Source organism: Oncorhynchus keta, chromosome 14 (genome assembly GCF_023373465.1).
Source record: "Oncorhynchus keta strain PuntledgeMale-10-30-2019 chromosome 14, Oket_V2, whole genome shotgun sequence".
Lineage (NCBI taxonomy): Eukaryota > Metazoa > Chordata > Actinopteri > Salmoniformes > Salmonidae > Oncorhynchus > Oncorhynchus keta.
The window spans coordinates 13238439-13264254 of NC_068434.1; the positions used below are offsets into that span (position 1 = coordinate 13238439).

Genomic DNA, 25816 nt, shown 5'->3' on the forward strand with positions numbered 1-25816 from the left:
ACACTGTTAAATATGTAAAGGATCAATTTGCACAATAGCAGAAAATAAAATAAAAATTATACAGGAACATTTGTACAGGAAAAATCTTGCATGACCTTTAGTAGATTTCATAGTCACAAATATCCATTTTTTTTCTGCAGGAATCATGTAGGATATTTGCTCCTGTAAGAAAATCCCCACAGTATTCATTGTCACTTTCCTGTAGAAATAGCATGTTCTGCATGAGTAACAAATCCTGCAGGTTCTGCCCCTACAGGACTCCTGCAAGAATTTCAGCTGACCCTGTAGGAATATATTTTTTTTACCTGATGTAGAGGAAAATTCCTGCACGATACAACCAATTCCTGCATGAGTCCAAGTCAACTTTCCCCTTCAGGATTTCATAAATCCTACAGAATTCCTGCCTCAGAAGTAATTGTGTAGATGACCTGTATAACTTTTGTAAGGGTAGATAAGCTTACTTTATCTGCAGAGGCAGTAGCATCACATGCTGTCTAATGAGGATGGGTGGATCAGGGTCTGAGTGAGAGAAAGGTCAGTATGTGTGCATTTCATACATTTTCCTTGCACTTCACTCTCAGAATGCTCTATACCTAGAGAACAAATTTCCCAGGAGGGTGACGGATGATACACATACCGTTTATAAAACCTTACTCAAAGTGAACACAAAATTAGCCACACACACAATTGGTTTAAAACACTTGTTTATTTCATACAAATTCCCAAACAGCAAATAAAATACTACGTTAAGAATGATGACAGAACGCTTAATGTACATCAAAGCATCACTCACAGAAAGCGAACATCACATATCCCATTACTTACAATAGGAGAATACAACAGGTCTATTCCCTGCAGTGTACGTAATATTGCACAACAACTCACACAGACCTGCACAGCCGAGGCATACATGCTACAGTTTAAAGTGCTAGCTTGAACCATTAGACTGAGTGTCTGTCTGCAGAACATTTGGTTTAACTTACTACTGAAAACCATAAGATTCCCTTTTTCTACAATCAGCAGTGGATATGTACAGTAGCTAGAATAAGACGAGCACTATAGCAAATATCTACTGTGAAAGACAACTCCTGTGGCCACTAGTGACTTGACCCAAGATAAGCAAATTAACAAAAAACACACCTAAGAGACATTCAATTTGTTCTGTAAATAATACATTCTGTGATAAACACAATCCCGAACCTGTTAATTAAGTGCATAGACTTTTTAAAAGGTGTTTCAGTCATTTAAAAAAGGAACAGGTAGAAGTGTTGTGTCCTAAAAGGAATGGTAGAGAATTATGCGCACCAATTCTGAAGCAGCTAGGATTTAAAATTAAGACTACAGATTGTTGTTCCTCAAAATAAATGTACATGATTCAGATAAGCAAAACAATTAACGCAGCAAATTCTAGGATACGCAACACTCAAACGGACCTAAAACATCACAGAAAAGGAAGCGTCCAGATTTAAAATGCTCCCTTGACAAATTCAGTCAGACATGATCTAGTTCCAACTACAATTTTCCACCAATTTCCCAAATTGCTCAAGTTTGATTAAGCTGAGAAACTTCACAGCACATACAAACTAATTGCAGATCTATGACTTATTTTACCCCCCAAAAAATAATGCCACTAGATATGTACATTGATGTAAACACTTAAAATAGTTAATTTCAGTTTACTATTGGATATATGAACAATCTTAAAAGGCTGAGATTAGGGTACAGTAAATTACTAACGTATTTATGGAAGCCGCAAAGAAAAGTACAATGCTGTTGAGGAGAAAGGTATAGTTTTCTAGGGCTGATAGGCCAAACCTGAGAAAAACAGATTATCCTTACCCTCAAGAAAAAAAAACATGTACAAATATTGTCCAAAAACCCATGTAAGGAAGCCAGAGGGGACCGGGGCACTGTTCAGCAGGGGTAACCATTCAGAAATAGAAAATGTATAGAGACAAAATTACTCCCTTTTCTAGAGGGCAAAGCATCTGATCAGATTACACAATACATTTCTAAATTGGAAGGTTCTGAAACGCTGCACACGACTGAACAGACCCATGGTATGCCCTAAAACCTTAGCTGATACTCAAGAGCCAATCGTCAACGTGCATAACAAATGTCTAAGTTCTGTACACTAACATGACATGTGTCAGGAAGAAGTCGCATCGTAGTAGAGTTCCGTGGGACAGTTTGTGTAGTGAGAACCTGTAGTGTTTGAAGTTTCACATTCCCAGTGCTAAACAGAATTCCCAGTGCTAAACAGAATTCCCAGTGCTAAACAGAATTCCCAGTGCTAAACAGAATTCCCAGTGCTAAACAGAATTCCCAGTGCTAAACAGAATTCCCAGTGCTAAACAGAAAACATTCACTGCTATTGAACAACTGCATCCGAGGCAGCAGTGCAAGGTAAATTCATTAACGTGATAACTTAGTGATCAACAACTAATCTCCGTGAGTGTAATTTTAAGTTGAGATCCGCACGTGACAAAAGTCTCCCACTGACAGCAAAGCACGATTTACGTCTGAGTAGCACACAGACCTCGTTAGAATTACACCCTGAACGTGTATGTTTAGTGTTACGATTCAGATAAATGTGTTCTGCATTGAAATAGTGTTCAGAGTGGTTAGGTAGTGACATTAAGTGTGCTAATCTTTAAAAAATAAAAATTAATTTGAGCATGTGTCCAAATCAAATTCAGTGTAAGAAACTGGTGTTGACAGACTCTTGACTAAGGACATTGATTAGGTATGATTTGTATTACACATTTTTGGTAGGGATGTTTCTCAACCGAGGGGTCCTTGTGACCTACACACACACTCACCCTTGTAAGTGATGACTAGCCTTGCTGTTGTGCACGGTTAAACAAAATCATATCATTTGTTAGATTATCTATTTATTGTGAAAGGCACAGAGGCATAGACGTAGCTGCAAGGCTCTTCAGGTTTCTCTTGGCTACGTTTTACTGGACTTAGTAGTGATGCATAAATAGGTGTTCTTTAAAAAAAACAAAGACCTGGATTAATAATAGTCAGCTGAAATACTACAGACAAAAACAAAATCATTACAAACATACCTGACTGAAAGCAGAGACCAACATGAACGCAAAGGCAAGTGTTGAGCGGGAGAGACCCGTGTGTGTGGAAGGCCCAGCATCTCACATATACGACAGCCGCTTTTCTGTGATGAACTCCTCTAGATGAACCTTGCCACTACCCATGAGGCCAAAGGCAGGGTACATGGTACCGGAGCAGTCCACCTGCCGCTCGTAAAGGCACCTCATGGTGTCTGCATCATAGAAGTAGACCCGGCCCGCATCGTAGTCTAGGCACACGCCGATACGCTGTGGCATAGGCAGCACCCGGTTGCTGTGGTCGCCGTGGTCGCTGCTGGCAGAGATGGAAGCTTTGGGGAGGAACATTTTGCCCATGCCCACAGTGAGCAGAGTGAAGGGCTGGGACAAATCATAGCACGTGTCCTCGCTGCCACTGTCGTGCCCACTGTCGTGGTCGTACCTGGAGGTGGGAGACAGGCAACAGTCAGCCTACTACAGCCCATTCAATAACTGTCACACTGATTTTTTCCTCATTGTTACCTGGAAGCCTGTTCAAATAGAAGATATTGTTAGAAAGAATTGTTGAAAAACTAAGGCCTTTTCTGTGAATTAACCCTTGACAGCACGTGTCCAACTCATTCCACAGAGGGCTGAGTGTCTGTAGGGTTTCGCTCCTCCCTTGTACTTTATTGATGAATTAAGGTTACTAATTAGTAAGCTACTCCTCACTTGGCTGTCTAGGGCTATCTGAAAAGAAAAACCAGCAGACACTAGGCCCTCCATGGAAAGAGTGACACCCCTGGTTTACAAGTTAATGCTTCTTACGTCGCAGGCTTCTTTGTGACTCAGTCCTAATCCTTAGTGAGTGATAGAGTTAGTCTGAGGCGGCAGAGTTTACCTGGGGCTACTAGTGTCTCGGGGGTTGTGGAACCACTCCAGCAGTTTGGAATCAGAGGCCACGCCCACCTTGACCAGGTAGGAGTGGGGCTCCACACGGAAGGCCCAGTAGTGTCTGCCCTGAGAGATGCCCGTGTCACCGATGATGTAGTCCAGGCCCATGTAGCTGCCTGTCTGCACACGCTCAGCAGCCAGCAGGAAGGCCATGCCGGCCATGCTCTCCACAGAGTCACGGCGCCTGCTCAACGCCAGCCGCTCTGAGCTGAAGCCGCAATTGTCGTTGAATAGGAAGCCAAATGCTACGGGAAAAGAGCAACACAAAAGGAACAGTCAGACGCAGATAGTATGCCCTGTTTGATCATCGTCTCAGGATGGCAGCGAGAAGGTGGGCTTTCATAAAGTTTCACATGAGGGCGCCATTGTAAAGATCTTTAAAAAAGTGAAGGAATTTCCAAATGTATCCATTTACAAGACAAACCATGCTTTATTTCTCATGTAAGGTTATATTTAAATGATTTAAGCCACATCTGCTGCGGCTCAAGTCTCAAAATAGTTACAAGGCCAAAGGCCATAATTACTATTCACTTACCAACTTAAATAGTTATTCCTGTGCAATGAGCCATTGCATTCTGTCGCCATGGTAAAGCATTTAATTCATATTTATTCACAAAAATACTAGCCGTTTACCACTTGTTGCATGAACGACACAAACTTGAGTGATCTTAAAGATAACATTCATTAAAAAACAAGACAAATGTATTGTCGTACAGTAATGATAAGTATGCAGTATGCTTACACTGACTTGTGAGGCGTGTTGCAGCTACTGTTATGTCTGGTCTGTCTGAAGCCTGCATTGACCCAGAATTCCACCTCATTACTAACACACTGCGCACCCCACTGCGAAAAATCCCCACACAGGAATGTGGGTTCCCAGTCCTATCACTGGGCTTCAATCCACAGTGGACCCAGCTCTCAGCCATAGTTTACTGCAGACTAATAAGGCAACGGAGGATAAACAAAATCCGAATGGATCAGCAATTGTACACACACATGGAAGTTCGGACGAGAGGGTGGGGACTAGAGGTCGACCGATTATGATTTTTCAATGCCGATACCGATTATTGGAGGACCAAAAAAGCCGATACCAATTCAAATCAGCTGATTTTTTTTGTTGTTGTAATAATAACAATTACAACAATACTGAATTAACACTTATTTCAACTTAATATAAATCAATAAAATCAATTTAGCCTCAAATAAATAATGAAACGTGTTCAATTTGGTTTAAATAATGCAACAACAAAGTGTTGGAGAAAAAAGTAATATGTGCCATGTAAAAATGTGTGCCATGTAAAAAAGCTAACGTTTAAGTTCCTTGCTCAGAACATGAGAACATATGAAAGTTGGTGGTTCCTTTTAACATGAGACTTCAATATTCCAAGGTAAGAGGTTTTAAGTTGTAGTTAATATAGTATTTATAGGACTATTTCTCTCTATACCATTTGTATTTCATATACCTTTGATGTTCTTATAGGCACTATAGTATTGCCAGTGTAACAGTAAAGCTTCCTTCCCCCTCCTCGCCCCTACCTGGGCTCGAACAAGGAACACATCGACAACAGCCACACTCGAAGCATCGTTACCCATCACTCCACAAAAGCCGCGGCCCTTGCAGCGCAAGGGGAATAACTCCTCCAAATCTAAAAGCAAGTGACGTTTGAAACAGTATTAGCGCACACCCAGCTAACTAGCTAGCCATTTCACATGGGTTACACCAGTCATTAGGCTGATAGGCTTGAAGTCATAAACAACGCTGTGCTTGCGAAGAGCTGCTGGCAAAACGCACGAAAGTGCTGTTTGAATGAATGACTACGGGCCTGCTGCTGCTCAGACTGCTCTATCAAATCAGACTTAATTATTACACACAGAAATACGAGCCTTTGGTCATTAATATGATCAAATCCGGAAACTATCATTTCGAAAACAAAACGTTTATTATTTCAGTGAAATACGGAACCGTTCGGTATTTTATCTAACGGGTGGCATCCCTAAGTCTAAACATTTTTATTACATCGCACAACCTTCAATGCATGTCATAAATTACGTAAAATTCTGGCAAATTAGTTCGCAATGAGCCAGGCAGCCAGAACTGTTGCATATACCCTGACTCTGCGTGCAATGAACGCAAGAGAAATGACAATTTCACCTGGTTAATATTGCCTGCTAAACTGGATTAGTAGTTATAACTAGTGATTATGATTGATTGTTTTTTAAGTTTAATGCTAGCTAGCAATTTAGCTTGGCTTCTATTGCATTCGCGTAACAGGCAGGCTACTCGTGGAGTGCAATGGTTAGAGCGTTGGACTAGTTAACTGTGCGGTTGCAAGATTGAAACCCCTGAGCTGACAAGGTGAAAATCTGTCGTTCTGCCCCTGAACAAGGCAGTTCGCCCACAGTTCCTAGGCAGTCATTGAAAATGTGTTCTTAACTGACTTGCCTAGTTAAATAAAAAGGTATAAAAATTATAATAAATCGGAGCCCAAAAATACTGATTTCCGATTGTTATTCAAACTTGAAATCGGTCAACCTCTAGTGGGGACTGTCCAATTCAATAGACTTGAGGAATTAAGGAGATCTAGTGCTTTACAGACAGTATATGACAGTTAAAATCAGAGCACTTAACCATCAGAGGCTGAAAAACACTGAAAGTCGTAAGCAGATATACTGTTACTCTGGGACTCTGTTGCACTTCAGTCAGTCCAAAAGAAACAAAGCTTTCAAAAGGCTGTGATTTCTGCAATCCATTAAAGGAGATGGGTTCCAGAAGTGACAGTCACACGGCAATTTCATAACTGTCCCCTGTATTTTATCCCACAGTTCACTTTGAACAGTGGAGCATATGTCTATTTGTAATCTTCTACTTTCACAGCCTAGTAGATATACGCCGGCTATAGAGCCCAGTATACTTGTTTTTCCCCAGTTCCTGCAACACAGAAATGGCGTTAAAAGCATTGTTACATGATTGCCAAGCATTTTTTTTTAGTTATGAGTTGCTATTCCAGTAGTGCCGTGTTTCAGAATATGGCCCAGGCCCACCTCTCTCCCTGCCCATCACGAGTTCCACCCCTACACATGAATACGACATCATCAGTGCGTTTGTGAGACATCAGTGCCTGGAGCCTACCTGGGGCAGGTGGTGTGTGGAAGGTGACCTCTGGGCTGTAGGGGCTGTAGAGGGAGTTGCGGCAGCTGCGGACTCGGAACGAGTAGAGGCTGTCGGCCTCCAGATCACACACCACTGTGCTAGGGCCGTACACCCTGTCTGTGAGGCGCCAGCGGCTGTCGCCGTCCTGCTCTGCGCCCAGCCTCCTGTACTCCAGGACCTGGTGGTCTGTGGCCAGGGTATCCTCAGCCAGCTGCCAGCACAACAAGCCCTCGTTGTAGACGTGACTACGGGACAGATCAATGATGGGAGGCTCGGGGACTGAGAGAGCAGAGAAAAGGAAATGGCAGAGTGAGGTGGTCGGGTTAAAGTCCAAGTATACCAAAAAATACAAATATCTAAGTTGACAAACTAACATAAGCAAGCCTTGGACAAGTAAGCCTTGACAGAGACATAACGGTCCATACAAAACATGCTAGACCTCATTTTAAAATGATATTGGTTAGCTGGAAATCATATTTTTAGTTTTAGTTTGACACATTGGTTTATGTAAGTGCATGGAGTCCTTACAAGATGTGACCGAACTCAGTGCAGACAGACTATGAACAGGAAGATTGAGAAGCTAAAAAAAAAAATATTGTCAGGAAAAGCACTTTGCAAATCCATTCACCCCCCCCTCCTCACTGCAGACATAGCTTCCTGTCAGCCACAGCCAGGTCCTGCAGGTTTGATCAGGACTGGAGTGGGGGGGCTGGGCGGCCGGCCAACCCAGCGGGCTACCAGCCTGAGAGCGCCGCTATTCTCAGAGAAGCAACCTATTGATCAGGCTACGGCTGGGACAGGACAGGACAGGCATTACACCAAACAGAGACTTCTCCTTGTTTCTCACTGGCTGTGAGACCAGACTGCAGCCTCTGGATTAGGAAGGGGGAGAACGCACAACACAACACCTTTATGGTTCAACTAGTGGGGGGATAGATTCAAATATAGAGCCAGTGAGAGCATAGAAGACTCCACAACACCATAATGAGATCTGCTTGAGTACTGGGGTTGAAATTACACATCACCTCTTTGGGTGATATACAGTATCTGGGAGGTCACTGTCACCCTCCCCAGACCCCCACCCATACTGTTTCCTTACATTTGTTGCCTTGTGAAGACAACCCTGGCGTGATCCTGGTGCTGGGTTGGAGCTGTTCGTTCCTTTACTCTGTCTGGTCTAGTTTAATGAGAAATCCATGCAGCGCTGCTCCATGTAGCCCACTTCTACAGGTCTGAACCCTGTCCTCAAGGACAGCCTGGCCCCCACTCTGCCAACCAACTGTCGCTAACGAACACAGATGACCCTTCGTCTCTCTACGGGGAGACAAAGCAGGGCCCCTTTGTGGTCAGTAATCTTTATAGCGCGACGAGCCCAAAAGCCCATTCAATACACACAGTAATACCTGTGGGACAGAGGGAGCAGGGTTGGAACTCATTCCGAGGACAGCCACAGTTAGATGGGAGCCATTTTTTTTATTTCACCTTTATTTAACCAGGTAGGCTAGTTGAGAACAAGTTCTCATTTGCAACTGCGACCTGGCCATTAAGAAGCCTCCTGTTTACTTCCAGGGTAGCGCTGCCCCTACTTAATATGCGCATGTCAAAATCAGTTCCTATTCACAGGAACATAATTATATCCAGCCCGCTGCACAGTTCCCTTTTCTCTAAATCGAGTCTATATTCAAAGCAGTGTACCAGCAAAAAGCCCTGCAATGCTCTCTGTGCCAAAATCCCTGTGTGTATATCAGGAGTGTAACCGGCTTATTTAATTAAAAGCGCTTCTGGTTACCAGTGTCTTAACAGAGAGCAGAGCCCAGGAGGTGGTGAAAGTGACTGACCGGTTGAGGCGGAGGTGAGTTAAAGGGGAACCAATGAGGAGTGTCAACAAATTAAAGTCAAACTTTGGGCTTGCATTGCAATGTCTGCATACATTTTTACATATTAGGAGTGTGGGGTGGGGTACTCACCTCCCCCAAAACATAGCTCCTTCAGCATAGTCTCCTCTCTGGAAGTTTCCAGCACAAACTCATCAAAGGAGGGGTCAGCCGCGGGGTGGAACGTTCTCAGAGACTCGGTGGATTTCGCAATTCTGGAAAGAAAAGAAGAAAGAAAATGGCAGATATTCGCTTTGTAGTGAACAAAGTGAATGGCTGCCCGCCATAACTGGCTACGAGACTATTGCAGCTCTGCTAGGCTTCCCAGTAAAGCAAGAAAAATTATCAAGCATCCCAGAAGTGTTAAAAAAGCCCACGCTAACATATGTAGGTTCACAAAATCAGTCATTTGTTAGTAACAGATGATATTGATTTTATGCCTCAAACTCACGCAGAACACCTTTGATGATAGTGGTAGCAATACATGGTTATAACATGACAGAAAATATGGTGTTTCTCTTTATATTCAGAACCACATTCCTGTAAAGCTTAGAGAGGATCTCATGTTAAATACTGTTGGGTAATTTGGCTACAGGTTCATCTGCCTCACTTAAATCCAATTCTGGTGGGAAGCTGCTATAGACCAAGTGCTAACAGTCAGTATCTGGATAATGTGTGAAATGCTTGATAATGTATGTGATAGAGGTATATTTTCTGGGTGATTTAAATATTGACTGGCTTTCATCAGGCTGCCCACTCATTAGGCGGCAGGTAGCCTAGTGGTTAGAGCGTTGGGCCAGTAACCAAAAGATTGCTGGATAGATTCCCAGAGCTTACATGGTAATCTGTCATTCTGCCCCTGAACAAGTGAGTTAACCCACTGTTCCCTGGTAGCCCGTCATTGTAAATAAGAACTTGTTCTTAATTGACTTGCCTAGTTAAATAAAGGTTCAATTTAAGCTTCAAACTAGTGCCTGCAACCTGGTTTAGGTTATCAACCTACCAGGGTAGTTACAAACATTACAGGAATGAAATCAACATGTGTTGATCAGATCTTACCTAATGATGCAGAAATTCATTTGGATACTACTTTCATCGGATGTACTGATCACAATATAGTCATATCTAGGAAAACCAAAGTTCCAAAGGCTGGGCCTAATAGTGTATAATACGACCCTGGCGTGATCCTGGGTTGGAGCTGTTCGTTCCTCTACTCTAGTTTAATGACAATATATAATAGGTTTTGTAGTGAGGTTGTTGATGTGAATAATATTTGTTGGTCCATTTTGAGCAACCAGACGCTGCACTTGACACATTCATGAAATTGCTTATCCCAGTTACTGACTGGGATAAGCAATGCACCCATTAAGAAAATGACTTAAATCCCCATGGATTGAGGAGGATTTTTTATTTATTGTATGGTTGAGAGGGATGAGGCAAAAGAGATGGCGAATTGGTCTGGCTGTACAAACGATTGGCAAAACTGACTAAACAAAAATAAACTAGACAATGAAACAAAGTGACAAAGACAGTAAAAAATAAAAAAAACTTTGAAGCACCTTAAATGACATGTTTGTCAGAAAAGCAAACAGAGCTCCATCATTCATTGAATCAGATGGCTCACACATCACAAAATTCACTGATATGACAACTAATTTCATGCTGTTTTCATTGGCAAGATAATCAAAAGAAGGCATGAAATGAAGGCAACAAACGCTGACACTACAGATCCAAGTATATCCAACAAAATTATCAAAGACAAGCATTATCATTTTGAATTCGGTAAAGCAAGTGTTGAAGAGGTGAAAAAAATAGTTGTGGCTTGTCATTGTTGCTAGACAAGCCACCGGGGTCTGACAACTTGGATAGAAAATTACTACAGGACAATAGCGGACAATATTGTCGTCATTCCTATTTAAGCCTACTAGAAAGTGTGTGCCCTCACGCTTGGAGGAAAGAAAAAGTTATTCCCTTCCCTAAGAATAGTAAAGACCCCTTAACTGGCTCAAACAGCCAACCAATCAGCTTGTTACCAACCCTTAGTTAATTTCAGGAAAAAAATAGTTTGACCAGATACAATGCTATTTTACAGTAAACAAATTGACAGATTTTCAGCCGCTTATAGGGAAGGACATTCAACAAGCAGCACTTACACAAATGACTGATTGGCTGAGAGAAACTGATGATGAAAAGAATGCGGGGGCTGTTTTGTTAGACTTCAGTGCAGCTTCTGACATTATCGATCACTTCAAGAGCTGCAGTTAGTTTCAGAACGGTGGCAAGGAATAATTTAGTCCTAAATATTTCAAAACTAAAATAATTGTATTTAGGACAAATCATTCACTAAACCGCAACTAAATCATGTGGAAATTGAAGTGACTAAACTGCTTGGAGGAACCCTGGATTATAAACTGTCATGGTAAAAACATTGATACAACAGTAGCGAAGATGGGGAGAAGTTTGTCCATAATAGCGCTGGTCTGCCTTAACAGCACTATCAACAAGGCAGGTCATACAGGCCCTAGTTGTCGTACCTGGACTACTACATGACTGAACATGTGCCACAAAGAGAGACTTAAAAAAATTGCAATTGGCTCAGAACAGGGCAGCTGTCCCTTGGATGTACAGAGAGCGAACAATAATATCCATGTCAATCACATGGCTCAAAGTGGAGGAGAGATGGACTTCATCACTAATTGTATTTATGAGCGGTATTGATATGTTGAATGCACCAGTCTGTTTGAACTACTGGCACACAACTCGGACACCCATGCATACCCTACATGCCACCAGAGGTCTCTTCACAGTCCAGAACAGACTATGGGAGGCACGCTGTACTACATAAAGCTGTAACTACAAGTAACTCATTCCAGCAGTACATTTTTTTTAAATCTGATAACAATACACCTTATGGAACAGCGGGGACTGAAGCAACAAACAGACATGCATACAAAAACATAACATATGCACTATACACAATGGATTTTGTGTTATAGATGTGTTAGTAGAGGCCTGAGGACACACTTAATGTTGTGAAATCTGTTACAAATGTATTGTAATGTTTTTCAAATGTATAACTGCTAATTTTGCTGGACCCCAGGAAGAGTAGCTGCTGCCTTGGCAGGAGCTAATGGGGATTCAAAATAAATACATGCTAGCAAAGAGACCACTATCAGAGATGGATTTCCCGAGCAAGATAAATGAGCATGGGAGACGTGTGGGCGGGTGACAGTAACAGTGTCAGGTGAATGAAGTCCCAAAGCTGCTTTTTTGTTGTACACATTTAGATCAATTAGCAGGATTAGAGCTCAAGCAGGACATGGGGAATGTAAACAGCACTTCACCATTCCAATCTGTCCCAGTGTCCCTGATACTTGGTGTCATGGATCTTCGACACCCTCAACCTACCCGTAAGCAGGTTTATTTTAGTACTGGAGGAGTCACAGGGCCCAAATCCCCATTAGGAAACCGAGATAAGAAGAGCAGCCACAGGGAAATGGCATTCTGGCCTGTAATAGTTTGAAAAGGGGTCCTTTAAATTACCCAACTTTATTAAACAATGGTGATATTAAATAACCATTAGCATTTATCTCCACTGATGGTAACCGTCAAGAGCCAGTCTACTGTGCCTTTGTATACTAATGTGTTGGGAGTGGCAGTCAGGGCTGGAGGCTGACAGTGTTGGGTGAAATTGCCCTAGAAGATGATCTTCCCTCAGATTAGCAATTCCCCACTACCGGTTTAGGTTATGATTGGAGGGGAAGCTGAACCTAGATCTGCACCTAGGGGAAATTAGTCCCTGGAGCGGAGGCTGACCTGGTGTGCAGCTGCTTGGCCGTCTGAACGAAGCAGGATTGGTCCGTCTCCTTGAGGACCTCCTGGGCGTAGCCCACGAGGCCACTATTCTCCAGCATGCCCTGGTACTCCTCCACCTGGCCCCTGAGCTGCTCCAGACGCCGCGTCCTCGACTGCTCGATGGAGTTCAGCATCTCAGACTTCCTCTCCTGGAGGGTCTGGAACAGCCGCTCAAAATGCTCATAGGCCCCACACTGCGCCACCTGGCCATTCTCCTGTAGAGGTAGGGAAGGGTGTCAACGCATCATGGTGCCATAATACTTCATAGATATCTGTTTGTGCCATCATGCCTCCTTACCACAAGGATTTTGGCATGACAAAGTAGGAATGATGGCACAACCAAATCTGGGACCAGGCTAGCATAGTAGTAATATTACAACAAAATGTCAAACGAGAGAAAGCTGTCATAATACAGTACAGACTAAGCAAACACTTCTGCAGTGGAATTCACACAAATTATGCATTTACATGCATTTGAATATGTGACCTTCCTTCTCAGTGCAGACAATGTCCCTTTGTTATTTAATATAAAGACAAACAGTCAGACACAGGACTAGTTTTATTCCATCAACAACTACTTGCCTCAGTTTCATTGATCAACACCTCCAGGTGGGAAATCTGAGTCCTCACTTGGTCCTCTTTGCTGATTAAGTAATGGATACTCTTTGATAGCTTCTCCTGTTGGTATCACAACAAAGAACATTTGAGGGCGTTCAGAAAACCGATTGAAATCCTACCTCATCCCGGAATGTTCCGGTTGTTCATCAGAACAAAACACCCAATATGCCTCTGCATACAGTACGGCCAGCAGAGAGATCGTCAGATGTTCAATTGATAGATAAGCATAAGATACAAATGATTACATTAAATATGAATGAGTCAGGCCCGGTGCCTGTGTCCATAGGCCTCTAAGATTACAGTCAAAGGACACAGAGTCCTCTGTCCCTCTGCTTTCAGTGGCTGACTGACCTCTCTAGTCTGGAGGGGGCTGCTTGTTGTTGATGACCGCACATGTGGATTACACTGCTCAAAGATAAACTGACCCTGTGGACGTGTGCCACTCGGCAGATACAAATGACTGATAAATATTTCATTAGGGGACTCAAAATCAAATCATTTATTGGTTGTGTACATAGTTCAGCAGATGTTATAGCAGGTGCAGCAAAACGCTTAAGTTACTAGCGCCTTTACAATGATGTCAATTAAGTAGGCAAATAAAAATGTCAGAACAAATCCAATTAATCCAAATGCAATCTATACAAAGATTTACACAAGATACTGTATATTAAGAATCCTACGTACAGCTACTGGAATGAGCTGTGTTGAGAAAACGATGTCTAAACACACAATGCAAAAGCTTTTGGACCAGAGACAGGAAGATAAACACTCATGTGAATGGTGGACAGACATGTATACCTAGTCACATACTAAGTAGTAATATAGAATAAGCCTAGAAAACAGTATTATTATTTACCTTTAACTAGGCAAGTCAGTTAAGAACAAATTCTTGTTTTCAATGACGACCCCTTGTTCAGGGGCAGAATGACAGATTTTTACCTTATCAGCTCGGGATTCGATCTTGCAACCTTTCGGTTACTAGTCCAACGCTCTAACCACTAGGCTACCTGCTGCCCCCAACAGTATATACAGTTGAAGTCGGAAGTTTACATGCACCTTAGCCAAATGCATTTATACTCAGTTTCACAATTCCTGACATTTGATCCTAGTAAAAATTTCCTGTAGTAGGGTCAGTTAGGATCACCACTTTATTTTAAGAATGTGAAATGTCAGAATAATAGTAGAGGAATAATGGTCAGGGGCTGTTTCATGGTTTGGGTTAGGCCCCTTATTGTCATTCACTGGAACTCTAGACTAGGGTTTCCCAAACTCAGTCCTCAGGACCTCAGAGTGCACGTTTTAGTTTTGGCCTTAGCACTACACAGCTGATTAAAATAATGAACTAATCATCAAGCTTTGATCATTTGAATCAGTTGTGTAGTGTTACAGCAAAACCCAAAATGTGCACTCCTTGGTATCCCAAGGACAGAGTTTAGGAAAAGCGGTTCTTGATCATTCTGTGCTTCCAAGTTTGTGGAAGGCCCTTTCCTGTTTCAGCATGACACCGCCCCCGTGCACAAAGCGAAGTTCATACAGAAATGGTTCGTCGAGATCAGTGTGAAAGAAATTGACTGGCCTGTACAGAAATCTGACTTCAACTCATTTGGTGATGAATTGGAATGCCAACTGCAAGCCAGGCCTAATTGCCCAAAATCAGTGCCCAAGCTTACCAAAGCCCTGAACGGAAGCAAGTCCCCGCAACAATGTTCCAACATCTATTCACAGAAGAGTTAAGGCTGTTACAGCAGCAGGAGAGGGGGGGGGGGACACCATATTAATACCATGATTTAGGAATGAGATGTACGAAGACCAGGTGTCAACATACTACATCGCCAAAAGTATTTTAACAGCACTGCTTCACTGACCAGTTGAGCAGACAACCACTTCAAAACTAACACTTTCCCCAAGGATGTATTCATTAGTACACAACGTAGCAAAAATACTTGCAACAGAAAACAAAACTTTCTTATAAGGCCCATTTGGTTCCTAGAGTACACACCCCTGATTCCTTTCAAGTCAGGTCAAGTAAACGGTTCGAGACAACAGTTCATTATATGGTACCTTGAGGATCTTGTAGGCGCTGCTCATGGATGTGACTTTGTGGTTGGCGTGGGAGCCTCCCAGCTTGCACAGGTGACAAACTGGACGGCGGCACACCTCGCAGTACATGTTGACCTTCTCCATCTCGTGCTCCGGACACATCAGCACCTGATGGACGTGAGAAACTCATTGGACTAGCTGACATTTTCAATGCCACAAACACGTCACACCTCAAAATGCAAAACAGAAGTACTGGAGGAAATGTTTAAATGCCCAGAATTCATTAGCTCTGAACGGGCAACTTCATGAGAAAAGACTTGTATTGTCAGCCCAAATTAAAACTTATTGCAACAATTAATGCTAGTGAGCTGGTTAAGGACCAGTCCTGTCAACATATGATGGCTGCACCATGTACCCGATCAACTCAATGAGTCATCCACCATCATTGACATGAGCAGGTCACTATTCTAAAATCAACACCAGAAAAACCTGCTCGCGATAAACAAAGAAAACCCTGCCGAGGCGGACAATGGCATCTACCTTGGGCCTAAAGTTCATGGTGGGCCCCACATACTCGTGCTGGGCTTTGGGGGTGCCCCATGGATGGTGGAACTTGAAGCACTCGTTGCAGTAGCTGGCCTTGCAGTCCATGCAGCTCTTGGTGGCCTCTTGCTGGGGCGGCTTGCACATGTTGCACATTATAGCCACGGCGGCACGGGCTGCCTGCCGGTAGCGCTCCACGATGCTCTCCAGGGTGAAGTTCCGGAAGAGCATGCTCATGCCCCGCTCACCCAGGTCCACATCGTGTTGGCAGCCTGGGCACGGGAAAGTGGTAACGCGGGGGGTCACAGAGCCACGTCTCCATCCTGGTGAGGAGATGGAGCCTGCTAGGACAGAACAGCCATTAGAGTACTAATCGAAGGGAGGGCCTGCACAGAGACAGGCAGACAGACTGGAAGGGTCAGTGTCCGACAGAACAACACGGGTCCTTCCTTCTCCGGCAGCTCTCGCTACAGGGTGACCCCTCAACAGTGGATCACACAAGAGATAGGATGAGCATGTGTTTACAATGACCTGGACATAAATTCACATAAAAATCTAAATGATTTAAAATAAATTACAAATTTAAGGGGGAAAGTAAAAGGTGGGAAACCCACTGACAAAACTAACTGAAAAAGCAATGACAGAACAGATCAACCAAAGGGTAAGAGTAATTGATTTCCACTACCTGCAGAGGAAATTCATTTTGAAACCATTTGTCCAGTTCAATGCATCACAACCAGATGCCTTGTAAAGCATCATCATCTAGAAAGACTACAAAGCTGTAGCATATTATTAGAAAATATGAGGACAAAGGCATTCATGACACATGACAGATGCAAACAGCAGGACCTGGTCACTGAGCATGAAACGCATTTAGGAAAATGGCAAGCAAAGGAAAAGAAAAAAACATTTTGCAGAGCACCAACAGACGATTGGTGGGCGCAAAGCAAGCATGCGGGTCAATCATGGCGTTTGCATTTGGAATGTGTGTGAGACTGTGTATAATAATGGCAGACTGAGGAGGGTGGAGTAGTGGGTGAGCAGGCTTGATGTTTTGGATGAAGCGGCAGGTCAGGGCGGGGATTGAGATGGAAATCGATGAGGGCCACGTGTCCTGGCCTGAAGGCGATATTAAAAGGACAGATACTTAGGCTGAGTGGGTGTTCTGGTCAGGGAGGGAGGAGGTTGCTGCAGCATGTGCCTACAGCAAGGAGTACAGTAGCAGGCTGAGACACACTGCCAACTGCCACAGTGGGATTCAGAGGGTGATTGCTTGAGCAGAGAAAGAGCTCAGGGCAAAAACTGACGAGTCATTGCAAGGCCATTATAGCAGGGCAAAGGGGTGGGTTACCTACAGAACCACATCATTAACAACATGGGCCGAGTCATCATAATGCAACAGAGCCTCATCACCATAACCAGGACTGCATTACAAAAGGGATGCAGGCAATCTTGCCAAGAGTATGTGACTAAACCAAATACTGTACACACTGGGAGAAATACATCCTCCCTACACTTTTCTTTTTAACTCTACTTGAAAAATAAACTGTCAAGATGAATGGATTTCAGACAAAGCTGTTGGTTGCCTTTAATACTTGCTCTATGAAAGGGAAAACTGGTTGGTATCCTGCATCAAGTCATTCTGGTGCCATTTTTGATACTTGTGTCAGATGCACTTGTTAGGAGAGATGTTGTGAAGTGTTTATAATGGAGGGAATCTTTCACTAGCATTAGGACAATTGCGGCATAGCCTTTTTAAAACATCTACTGAGCACTACAACATAAAAAAAATAAGTAAAAACTGAAAGAAAAATGTCGGCTGAAGTTTCAGTAAGACCATTGTTTTGTTTGGCATTGTGCTCTAGGGGCATGTCACAAATGTGTGTGCTTTATGGGGCGTGTCACATCAAATAGAACAAATGAGTTGGTTAGAACATTGGCTTCTGGCTAAGAGCAATCTCTACAAACACATGAGTCTAACATTATCATTTTCAATTACAGCTAAACCATAGTGCTGAAAAAGCCTCCTTGGGGCAAGCCTGTCAGCCGGCATATGATTGAAGGTTGCAGTGGTATAATCTAGAGCACATGTCAAACTCATTCCATGGAGGGCCGAGTGTCTGCGGGTTTTCACTCCACCCTTTTACTTGATTGGTGAATCAACGTCTAATTAGTAAGGAACTTCCCTCACCTGGTTGTCTAGGTATTAATTGAAAGGAGAAAAAAAGAAACCTGCACACACTCTGCCCTCCATGGAATGAGTTTGACACAATTGCTCTAGAGAATCTTGGCATATCTAAAACTAAGCCCCTGTGTTGTGTTACATAGAACTAGAACCCCTGCTGCTTCTAAAAGTGAATCTACTGGCCTCCTCCACAAAGTACTGAATGCATCATAGGCTACAGGGAGGGAAAACCCCTCCAGTTGCACAGGCATTAAGAAATTCCACTTTAAACCAATTCCTTTACGTCCATACCCATTTCTCTCACCTCGGAGATTCCCATCCAGAGCTGTAGCTCGCTCATTCTCCAACCTACTTATTAAGACATGCATGTGTTGAAAGGGAAGCACTAAACCCTGAAAGCACCAGGCCAACAACAAAAAACAGAACACCAAATGTAGACAAATTGGTATGACATAATTTACATTATGCCTTTGCTCAGTAGACTTTTTAAAAAGCCACAATGCCACGTCTACCAAAAACAGGTGGTCTATTGTCAGCTGTGTGTTACGTACAGTAGAGTAACAGTAAGTTGGGGTTCACAGGGGGGAGGGGATCTAGTAACACTGTACTCACTACTACAGCTATTCAAAAAATGGAACCCGCGTCTACCTCTCCTCCCAAACGACCTTCTCTGCAGTGTGGCTGCAAGCAATGGACAAAGAAGTGAAGTGAGATTAACATATACAGTATGTGAACAGAAGTGGAGTCACACCTGACGTTCTTCCAATAACAGTGGACAAGTGCCAACAACAGTGCCTAAAAGAAACTGCCCTCTTAAAAAAGTTTTCGGTCAAAACATGTGAAATCACATATTTCAAAACATCTATAGGTACATTGAGTTTAACACACTCTAAAACAAAAAAAGTCTGGTCTGAATCCTAATAAAACAAGGTGAAGAAAACAGAGGTTGCAGTAACAAATCATTGTTAGCTTTGAAAGCAGTTGTCTGATAAATATAGTGGAGTCCTGGCTTCAGTTCATTTCATTCCACGCAGGCTGGTTTTGTCACCATGACCACCACTGCTACTGTAATGATGTCACAGATTTGAGACTTTTACTGAAAGGTAAGTTAAAGGGATACTTAAGGATTTTGGCAATGGGGTCCTTGATCTACTTCCCCAGAGTCAGATAAACATGTAGATACCATTTTATGCCTCAGTGTCCAATATGAAGGAAGTTGAGTTAGCAGATGGCTATACTCGTAGATTTCCAGTCGTTGCGCTAGTTAGCACTGGCTTGCAAAACTACCTCCAACTTCCTTCATACTGGAGAAACATAAAAGTGGTATCCACGAGTACATCGGACTCTGGGGAAGTAGATCAAGGACCCCATTGCCAAAATATTCCATAAATAATGTCCTTTAAGATAGTCAACGTAATTATCAGATTTTGTTTCACTAAATCTGCATGAGTGCAATGGTTACTAACCCCACAGGGATTGTAATGTAGTTAATGATTCTTAAGATGACCAAGGAAGTATTATCTTTTTACCTATAACCCTGTTTTTCTAAACAGCATTGAATGTATCCACTGTTTTAATAGATGCAGACCTGGACATGAAGAAAGGGCACATTCAGGTTGGGCAAATGAGAAATGGTTGGTGTTTTGGAGTGGCAGGGACAAGCTTATGGTTAAGTGAAAGACTGCCTTGTCTCACTCCATGCTGCTAGCGCCTTGGACTTAGACATCGACCTCAGTTTTTTTTTTTGCAAAGCAAATAATAATATTTGCCCCCCCCACCACTCAAGCATTTCAAATGCTTCAGTGGGATAACAGTCATGCTTCATTCCACCATCTGTACATAACTCAAGCCTCATTCTATCAAGGTGCTGAAAATGATAGGCATGTTGTGTTAAGAAGTTGCTTGGTATTACTAATATCCACACAATAGAACTATAATGTAAAGGATTTTTGAAGTGAATGCCTTATGGACATGGAACTAGAGTCTAGACAAAACAAAAGTGATGACTTAAACGCTAGTCGTGTTACTTCATTCTGTTAAAGAAACTTTAGACCAATCTCAAAGTGGACAAGATTAGAGGGAATGTATGAACATCTAACATGATGGTTTTAAACTGGATGAGATCGGGGGTGGTGTCCATTTCATTCTACAACCCAGAGAATGACTTTCAGCAAATACATGTGAAAGATGAACCTGGGTATGAAATGTCCATAGAACTTTACTGCAAATTGCATGTGTTGTCAGAATCACAATATGGGCATGAGGACTGGCCAAACCCAAACGCACCTGATCTTGCAAGCCTATCCAGCCTCTCCATGCTTGGCGAGGGCACTCTGGATCGGGGTCCTGGGCTCCCAGGGAGGGAGCATTCAGACCCAGCATCGAAGGAATCCTCATGGTTCAACAGCAGCAGCTCTCGCACACACTTGTGACAAACACTGTGCTGACAGGGCAAGATGAGGGGGTGCGTAAACAGCTCCTTACAAATCGGACAAATGAGCTCCCGCTCAATATTCTTGATAGGGACCTGGTGTGGACACAGACAGCACTATTATGTCTACAGTAGTCTCAGGCGAACTGCTCCCACATACAAGAGAGATCAGGCAGGTGGACACGACTAAGCCTGCAGCAACTCGGTCCTAAGGTCCCCAAGGGGGGCACATTTTTTTTTTCACCCTTATATTACACAGATGATTCAAATCAACATCAAGCTTTGATTATTTGAATTAGCTGTGTACTGTTAAGGTAATAAATAAATAAATAAAATATATATATAATCTTGGGATAACCAGGACCGAGTTTGGGAAACGCTGGCCTACAGTAATATACATAGTATGAACCGATATTATCGTTCCTTTTCAAATTAAATGTTTAAAAAGTAAGCCAGATTTATTAGACTAGGCATACGTCTAAAATAAAATCACATTCTTCACTGTATTAGGCTTGCCCACTTCAAATACTTTGAAACAGTCAAACAAAAACAAACTCACCTGACACTAATCAATACATTTGATTTTTCCTAAACAAAACTTTAAAAGTGTAGCGTCTACACTGGTAGGCTATGCACGTAGTTAAGGAAGTTCATGCATCAGCTTGTTGGTTAGCTGAGGAAGCACAAAATGGTTACAGCAAAGCTAACAATTCCTCGGAAAAAAGGAACCACAGATTCTCATCACCATATGAGGAGTTCTTGCTATAGAAATACCCTAATTTCGACCTCGCAATTTGAAATAATAAAAGCAAGGTTAACCAGAGTCTGCTAACTTCTAACAATGATTAATCAGTATCGTTCCACGACGGTGTTACTAACTTAGTATATATAGTTTGTCATATAAAACCAGTATGACCTGTACAATTTCCACTTACCGATACAATTGAGTTACGTCGGGACACTGCAGACATGATGAATATATTTTTTGTTCTCGAGGCGTTTAGCTTATTAAAAGTTCTCCAGCGTTTGTTAAAGATTACGACTACTGCACTCACGAGCGCTGTCGAGTCGACAATGAATTAAATACCGTGACTAGACGCTCTGGATGAAACAGCGAGCCGTGAATCAGCAACAGCGCCGGTGCAGTTGACGCAATGACAAGCTGTGTGGGGCGGGTTGGAGACACTGAAATCACCATAGTAACAATGCTGCAGCCCTGAGTATTTAACCCTATCAGTCCCGAGATCCCAGTAAAAAAAATCACACTCATTTATCTTCCTTTCCAGACTATATTTAGCCTCACATTTAAGTGTTTTACCATTTTCTTTTCAGGACAATGAGGGCTACAAGTACAACACAAACAACTGGACCTAAGCAGTACCATTTATGAGTTTTATTGACACATTTCAATAAAGTCAGCCATAGCAAAAACCTGAGAAAAATGTGTGTTTATGAATGCTGCTAGTGGGCTACAGAAATTGTTTGCTCACTGGGTAATTAATATCCAACTAGTCAGTGACAACTGTTTGGAGTTTGTGACAACAACTATGTGAGCTTACTACAGTATTATAGACACCTTGTCCTAGGATTTCCAATGATCTTCTATGTAGAAAAGGAGTGTCAAACTCAATAACATGGAGGGCCTAGTATCTGCGGGGTTTTGCTTTTTTTCCTTTCAATTAAGACCTGGACAACCAGGTGAGTTCCTTACTAATTAGTGACCTTAATTCATGAATCAGGTACAAGGGAGGAGTGAAAACCCGAAGACACTTGGCACCTCCGTGTAACGACTTTGACATGTGTTATTAACGACCCTTGTGTAGCTTGTGAGCATCATCAAAGAGGAAGAGAAAGGCGAGGCCCAACTCAACGGAAAATCGCTCTCCCTCCAGCAGGTGGCGTTTTTCATCATTTCGCCCACCGAGCAAGGAGTTATTTTATTTATGGAGGTGTATCCGCCAATCTAAAGAAAGGATGGGCGGAAGCTAGACAGCCCATTGCGAAGACGGAAATCAAAGGAACCACAGAAAATAACTCCCATTGCGAGTACGGAGATAACTTTTAATAGTTTGTAGCTCAAGCCATTCGGACTCTATAAAAGATCCTGCTCCGGGCAACTTCGGGATCCATCCTTGTCTCACAAACACAGCTCTAGCTCAGCCCACATTAATCGCACAGACTAAGGGTTGGTATCTACGGCGGATGCAGAAGAAATAGACGAATCCAATCGTACTACACAGAAGTGTAGCTCGAACGCACAATGTTTAAAAAGGGTTGGAAGTCCAAAACGTGCCGGTGATACGGTAGGACTCATTGGGTTAAAAGAGAGGGAGGGAAAAAGGATCGGCTTTTCACTGGCCGATAAATGTTTTGCCACCTAGAACATTTGAGAAGGTCAGGTCACACACATTTCCTAGGTGGCTAAGGTCCGTATGGATATCGTCATTACAGTAACAAACCCCCAGCTCACACTGTTCACACCCCTCTTATTGGCAGACAGAAAATTGTTCAGTTTTAAAGCTAATTTCCCGCAATTCTACACATTTTGCATGGGTCTAATATGTTTTTGCTTTTTTAAAGAACAATTCCTGCAATTCTACAAATTGTTCCATGTCTTATGTGTGTTTATATGAGGCCAGGGGTCGGTCACCTGGGGTCCGTATTGACCCCATTCTGTGTCCAGATCCGGACTGCGGTCCGCCAGTTTAGTACGAGGGCACTCGACCAAAACCTGATGTTTGCAACAATGTTTCAAAATTGAGAGATGCTTCATTGTTGCTTTACCAAAATAGCAACTGCTTGGCCTATCATTTGCAGAGAACATGCACTCGTAGCATTGAATATTAGGAATAGGCTATATTATATATAGTACATGGAGTCCCATGTTAATTATGAATGGCTTGAAATGTAGGCTAAAGCTTACCCTACCCGTTTGCACATCTGGTGCATTGTCCAAAATAATGTTCATGCCAAATGTAAATATTACATGGGTCCTAGTTACACAAATGATGGGCATTAAAGAGATTATCTGGTACGTTTGTGTACAGTAGTTCTGACCGTAGCCTTCAAAAGCCAAAACTGGTCCCGGGAAAAAACTGCTACAATCTCGCATATGTGCAGATTTGTAGACCACGCTATTGCTGTCGCTCACTCTGCTGTAGTTGCATGACGTGCCTCTCGCTCGCGCTATGGAGAGGGGCTGAAGCTCAAAGGTTGAACTCGAATTTCTAGGGGGCTGGCCAACTTAGAGGAAAATGTAGGAAAATGGTGCAGCGCAGCCTCCAAAAAAACGGTCACTTTCAAACTCTGGATTTCGTGGCTAATTGCGGTAAAACATTAATCCTGCTCATAGATTATGCATGTATGAATTGCATATCCAGCCCAAAGTGGAATGTTTAAAAAATACTTAGTAGTCACCAAAGTTCCGGAGCATGTCTTTAATAATGTATGCTAATAGGTCAAAAGCCTAGAATATTTCGTAGGACTGCATTTGCAGTATATTTATGTATGTAACCCCTTGGTATCCTGCAAAGGCATATTAGTATATTTAAATTCAATATTTCGATGTATTATGATTGACAACATTGACATAAGATAATGGAATTTATTTGCAGCCTATAAAAGGATAAAGGAAAATAAAGGACTTCATGGAGATTATATGGAGAAGAAAAAACCTTTGTGAGCTTGCACCCCACATGAACTGCTTACGTCACACTTTCAGATAGCATACACATAAGATGGATAGATATAGAATAAAATAAAATAAATTACAACAGCCATCTACAAATCCTCATATTTCATGCACATTTTATCTTTGCATCCCTAATCCTGTTCCAAGGACGGCACAAAACCTTGAGCATCCTTCCTCTACCTAGACTACACACCTAGATCTAACCGAAGCAATACTGAAGACGCCAGCTTTGCTCCAACAGGCTACAGATCTGGCATTAACATAAATCATATCTGACGTTCACTTACCTCTCCCGCTGTTATCCGCTGGACTATCTGCTGGACCAAACTCGGTAACATATCCTGATTATCTTCGGTATCCGCGGTATCCGACATAATGCAGATAATGTCGACAAGACAATGGTGGGAATATAATAAACAATGGGTCAATAAGAAATAAATAGCATAAGAAACACTGTAAAAATCGAATGGCTTCCCAAAGAGTGAATGTCACAGTCAGAGAAATATGGTTGCTTCTTCGTTCTCATCCTATATAATTCGAGCATCCTATATAGCATACACTTCATTCATGCCCCAGCTGCTTGAGAACATTTGAATTAGCTAGAAATCATCTTTGATGCTTAACCCCGCCCTCACTGTACATCTCAGACGTGCGCTTGCCCGCGCAGTTTAGGCATCTGCAGCATCATCGGCGATGTCTCCAACTGAGCCCTTTGTATTTCTTCAGATATAACCCAAGCCTACTCACACAGCAATGAATAGAGTATGGCTATTTTTAAATTACAGAAAATAATCTCTTATGTTTTGGAATAGAATTGATTACGAAATAAAACTATGGAATTCATTGGAGTCGAATTAAACAGTGCATTCATGCATGCTATGCCTATAAATATACTAGTTCAGCCTACATATGTTTCTAGACGATCTGAAAACATGCCTTTCTGCCTGATAGTTTATACGTTATTCTGTTATTTATTTAACAGTTTTTGCAACAATATACATTATAGGCTAGTTTATTCTGGTCTTCCCAGCATATCCCTTAAAATCAACATTATTTCGTTCTGTAACGAATACCACCTATTAAGACAACTGTTTTATGATAAATATGTGAATTCTATTGGATAGGTCGGTGGTTGAGAGGATTAAGTTGTGCGTAATTGCTGGCGATGCCACTTGTTCCATGCATGGCGTCGTTGTCACCAGATGGCAGCTTCACGCGGATTTCACCTCATTGGACACATGGTAGAAAAACATAAATGGGTGGGTCTTTGAAGGCCCATGTCATACACCCAATGCAACCAGCAAACGGTGTGGTCCATTCTGGAAGTAACCGTGCACAACAAGGCCACATTATGGACCCTGCATGCCACTGGAATGAGCAAAGAATAGGAAAAAAAACTGTAATTTATCTTTAACTACTAGATT

General features: G+C 42.4%; 1 protein-coding gene across 2 annotated transcripts; it reads right to left on the reverse strand.

The window, feature by feature from the left end:
* Nucleotides 1-687: 687 nt before the first annotated feature.
* LOC118392866 (E3 ubiquitin-protein ligase TRIM36-like) lies at nucleotides 688-24971 on the reverse strand. 2 transcript variants are annotated; one of them, XM_035784842.1, is made up of 10 exons: nucleotides 24680-24971; nucleotides 20557-20797; nucleotides 16083-16426; nucleotides 15564-15710; nucleotides 13467-13562; nucleotides 12846-13099; nucleotides 9123-9244; nucleotides 7135-7434; nucleotides 3952-4249; nucleotides 688-3513 (listed from the first exon to the last, which is right to left on the reverse strand). In XM_035784842.1, exons 1-10 carry the CDS (start codon nucleotides 24764-24766, stop codon nucleotides 3156-3158), a joined length of 2247 nt encoding a protein of 748 aa, XP_035640735.1. In that variant the 5' UTR covers nucleotides 24767-24971; the 3' UTR covers nucleotides 688-3155. The 2 variants fall into 2 exon arrangements, with proteins under 2 accessions (XP_035640735.1, XP_035640736.1); XM_035784843.2 differs by lacking the exon at nucleotides 24680-24971 and adding an exon at nucleotides 21637-21891.
* Nucleotides 24972-25816: the final 845 nt, after the last annotated feature.

Excerpts from the sequence above, each read along its gene's own strand:
- LOC118392866 (XM_035784842.1), bottom strand. The coding sequence starts at position 24,766 with ATGTCGGATACCGCGGATACCGAAGATAATCAGGATATGTTACCGAGT. Across the intron at positions 20,798-24,679 it reads AGCGGATAACAGCGGGAGAG|GTCCCTATCAAGAATATTGA; the intron begins GTAAGTGAACGT and ends TGTCCACACCAG. Across the intron at positions 13,100-13,466 it reads TGTTGATCAATGAAACTGAG|GAGAATGGCCAGGTGGCGCA; the intron begins GCAAGTAGTTGT and ends CTACCTCTACAG.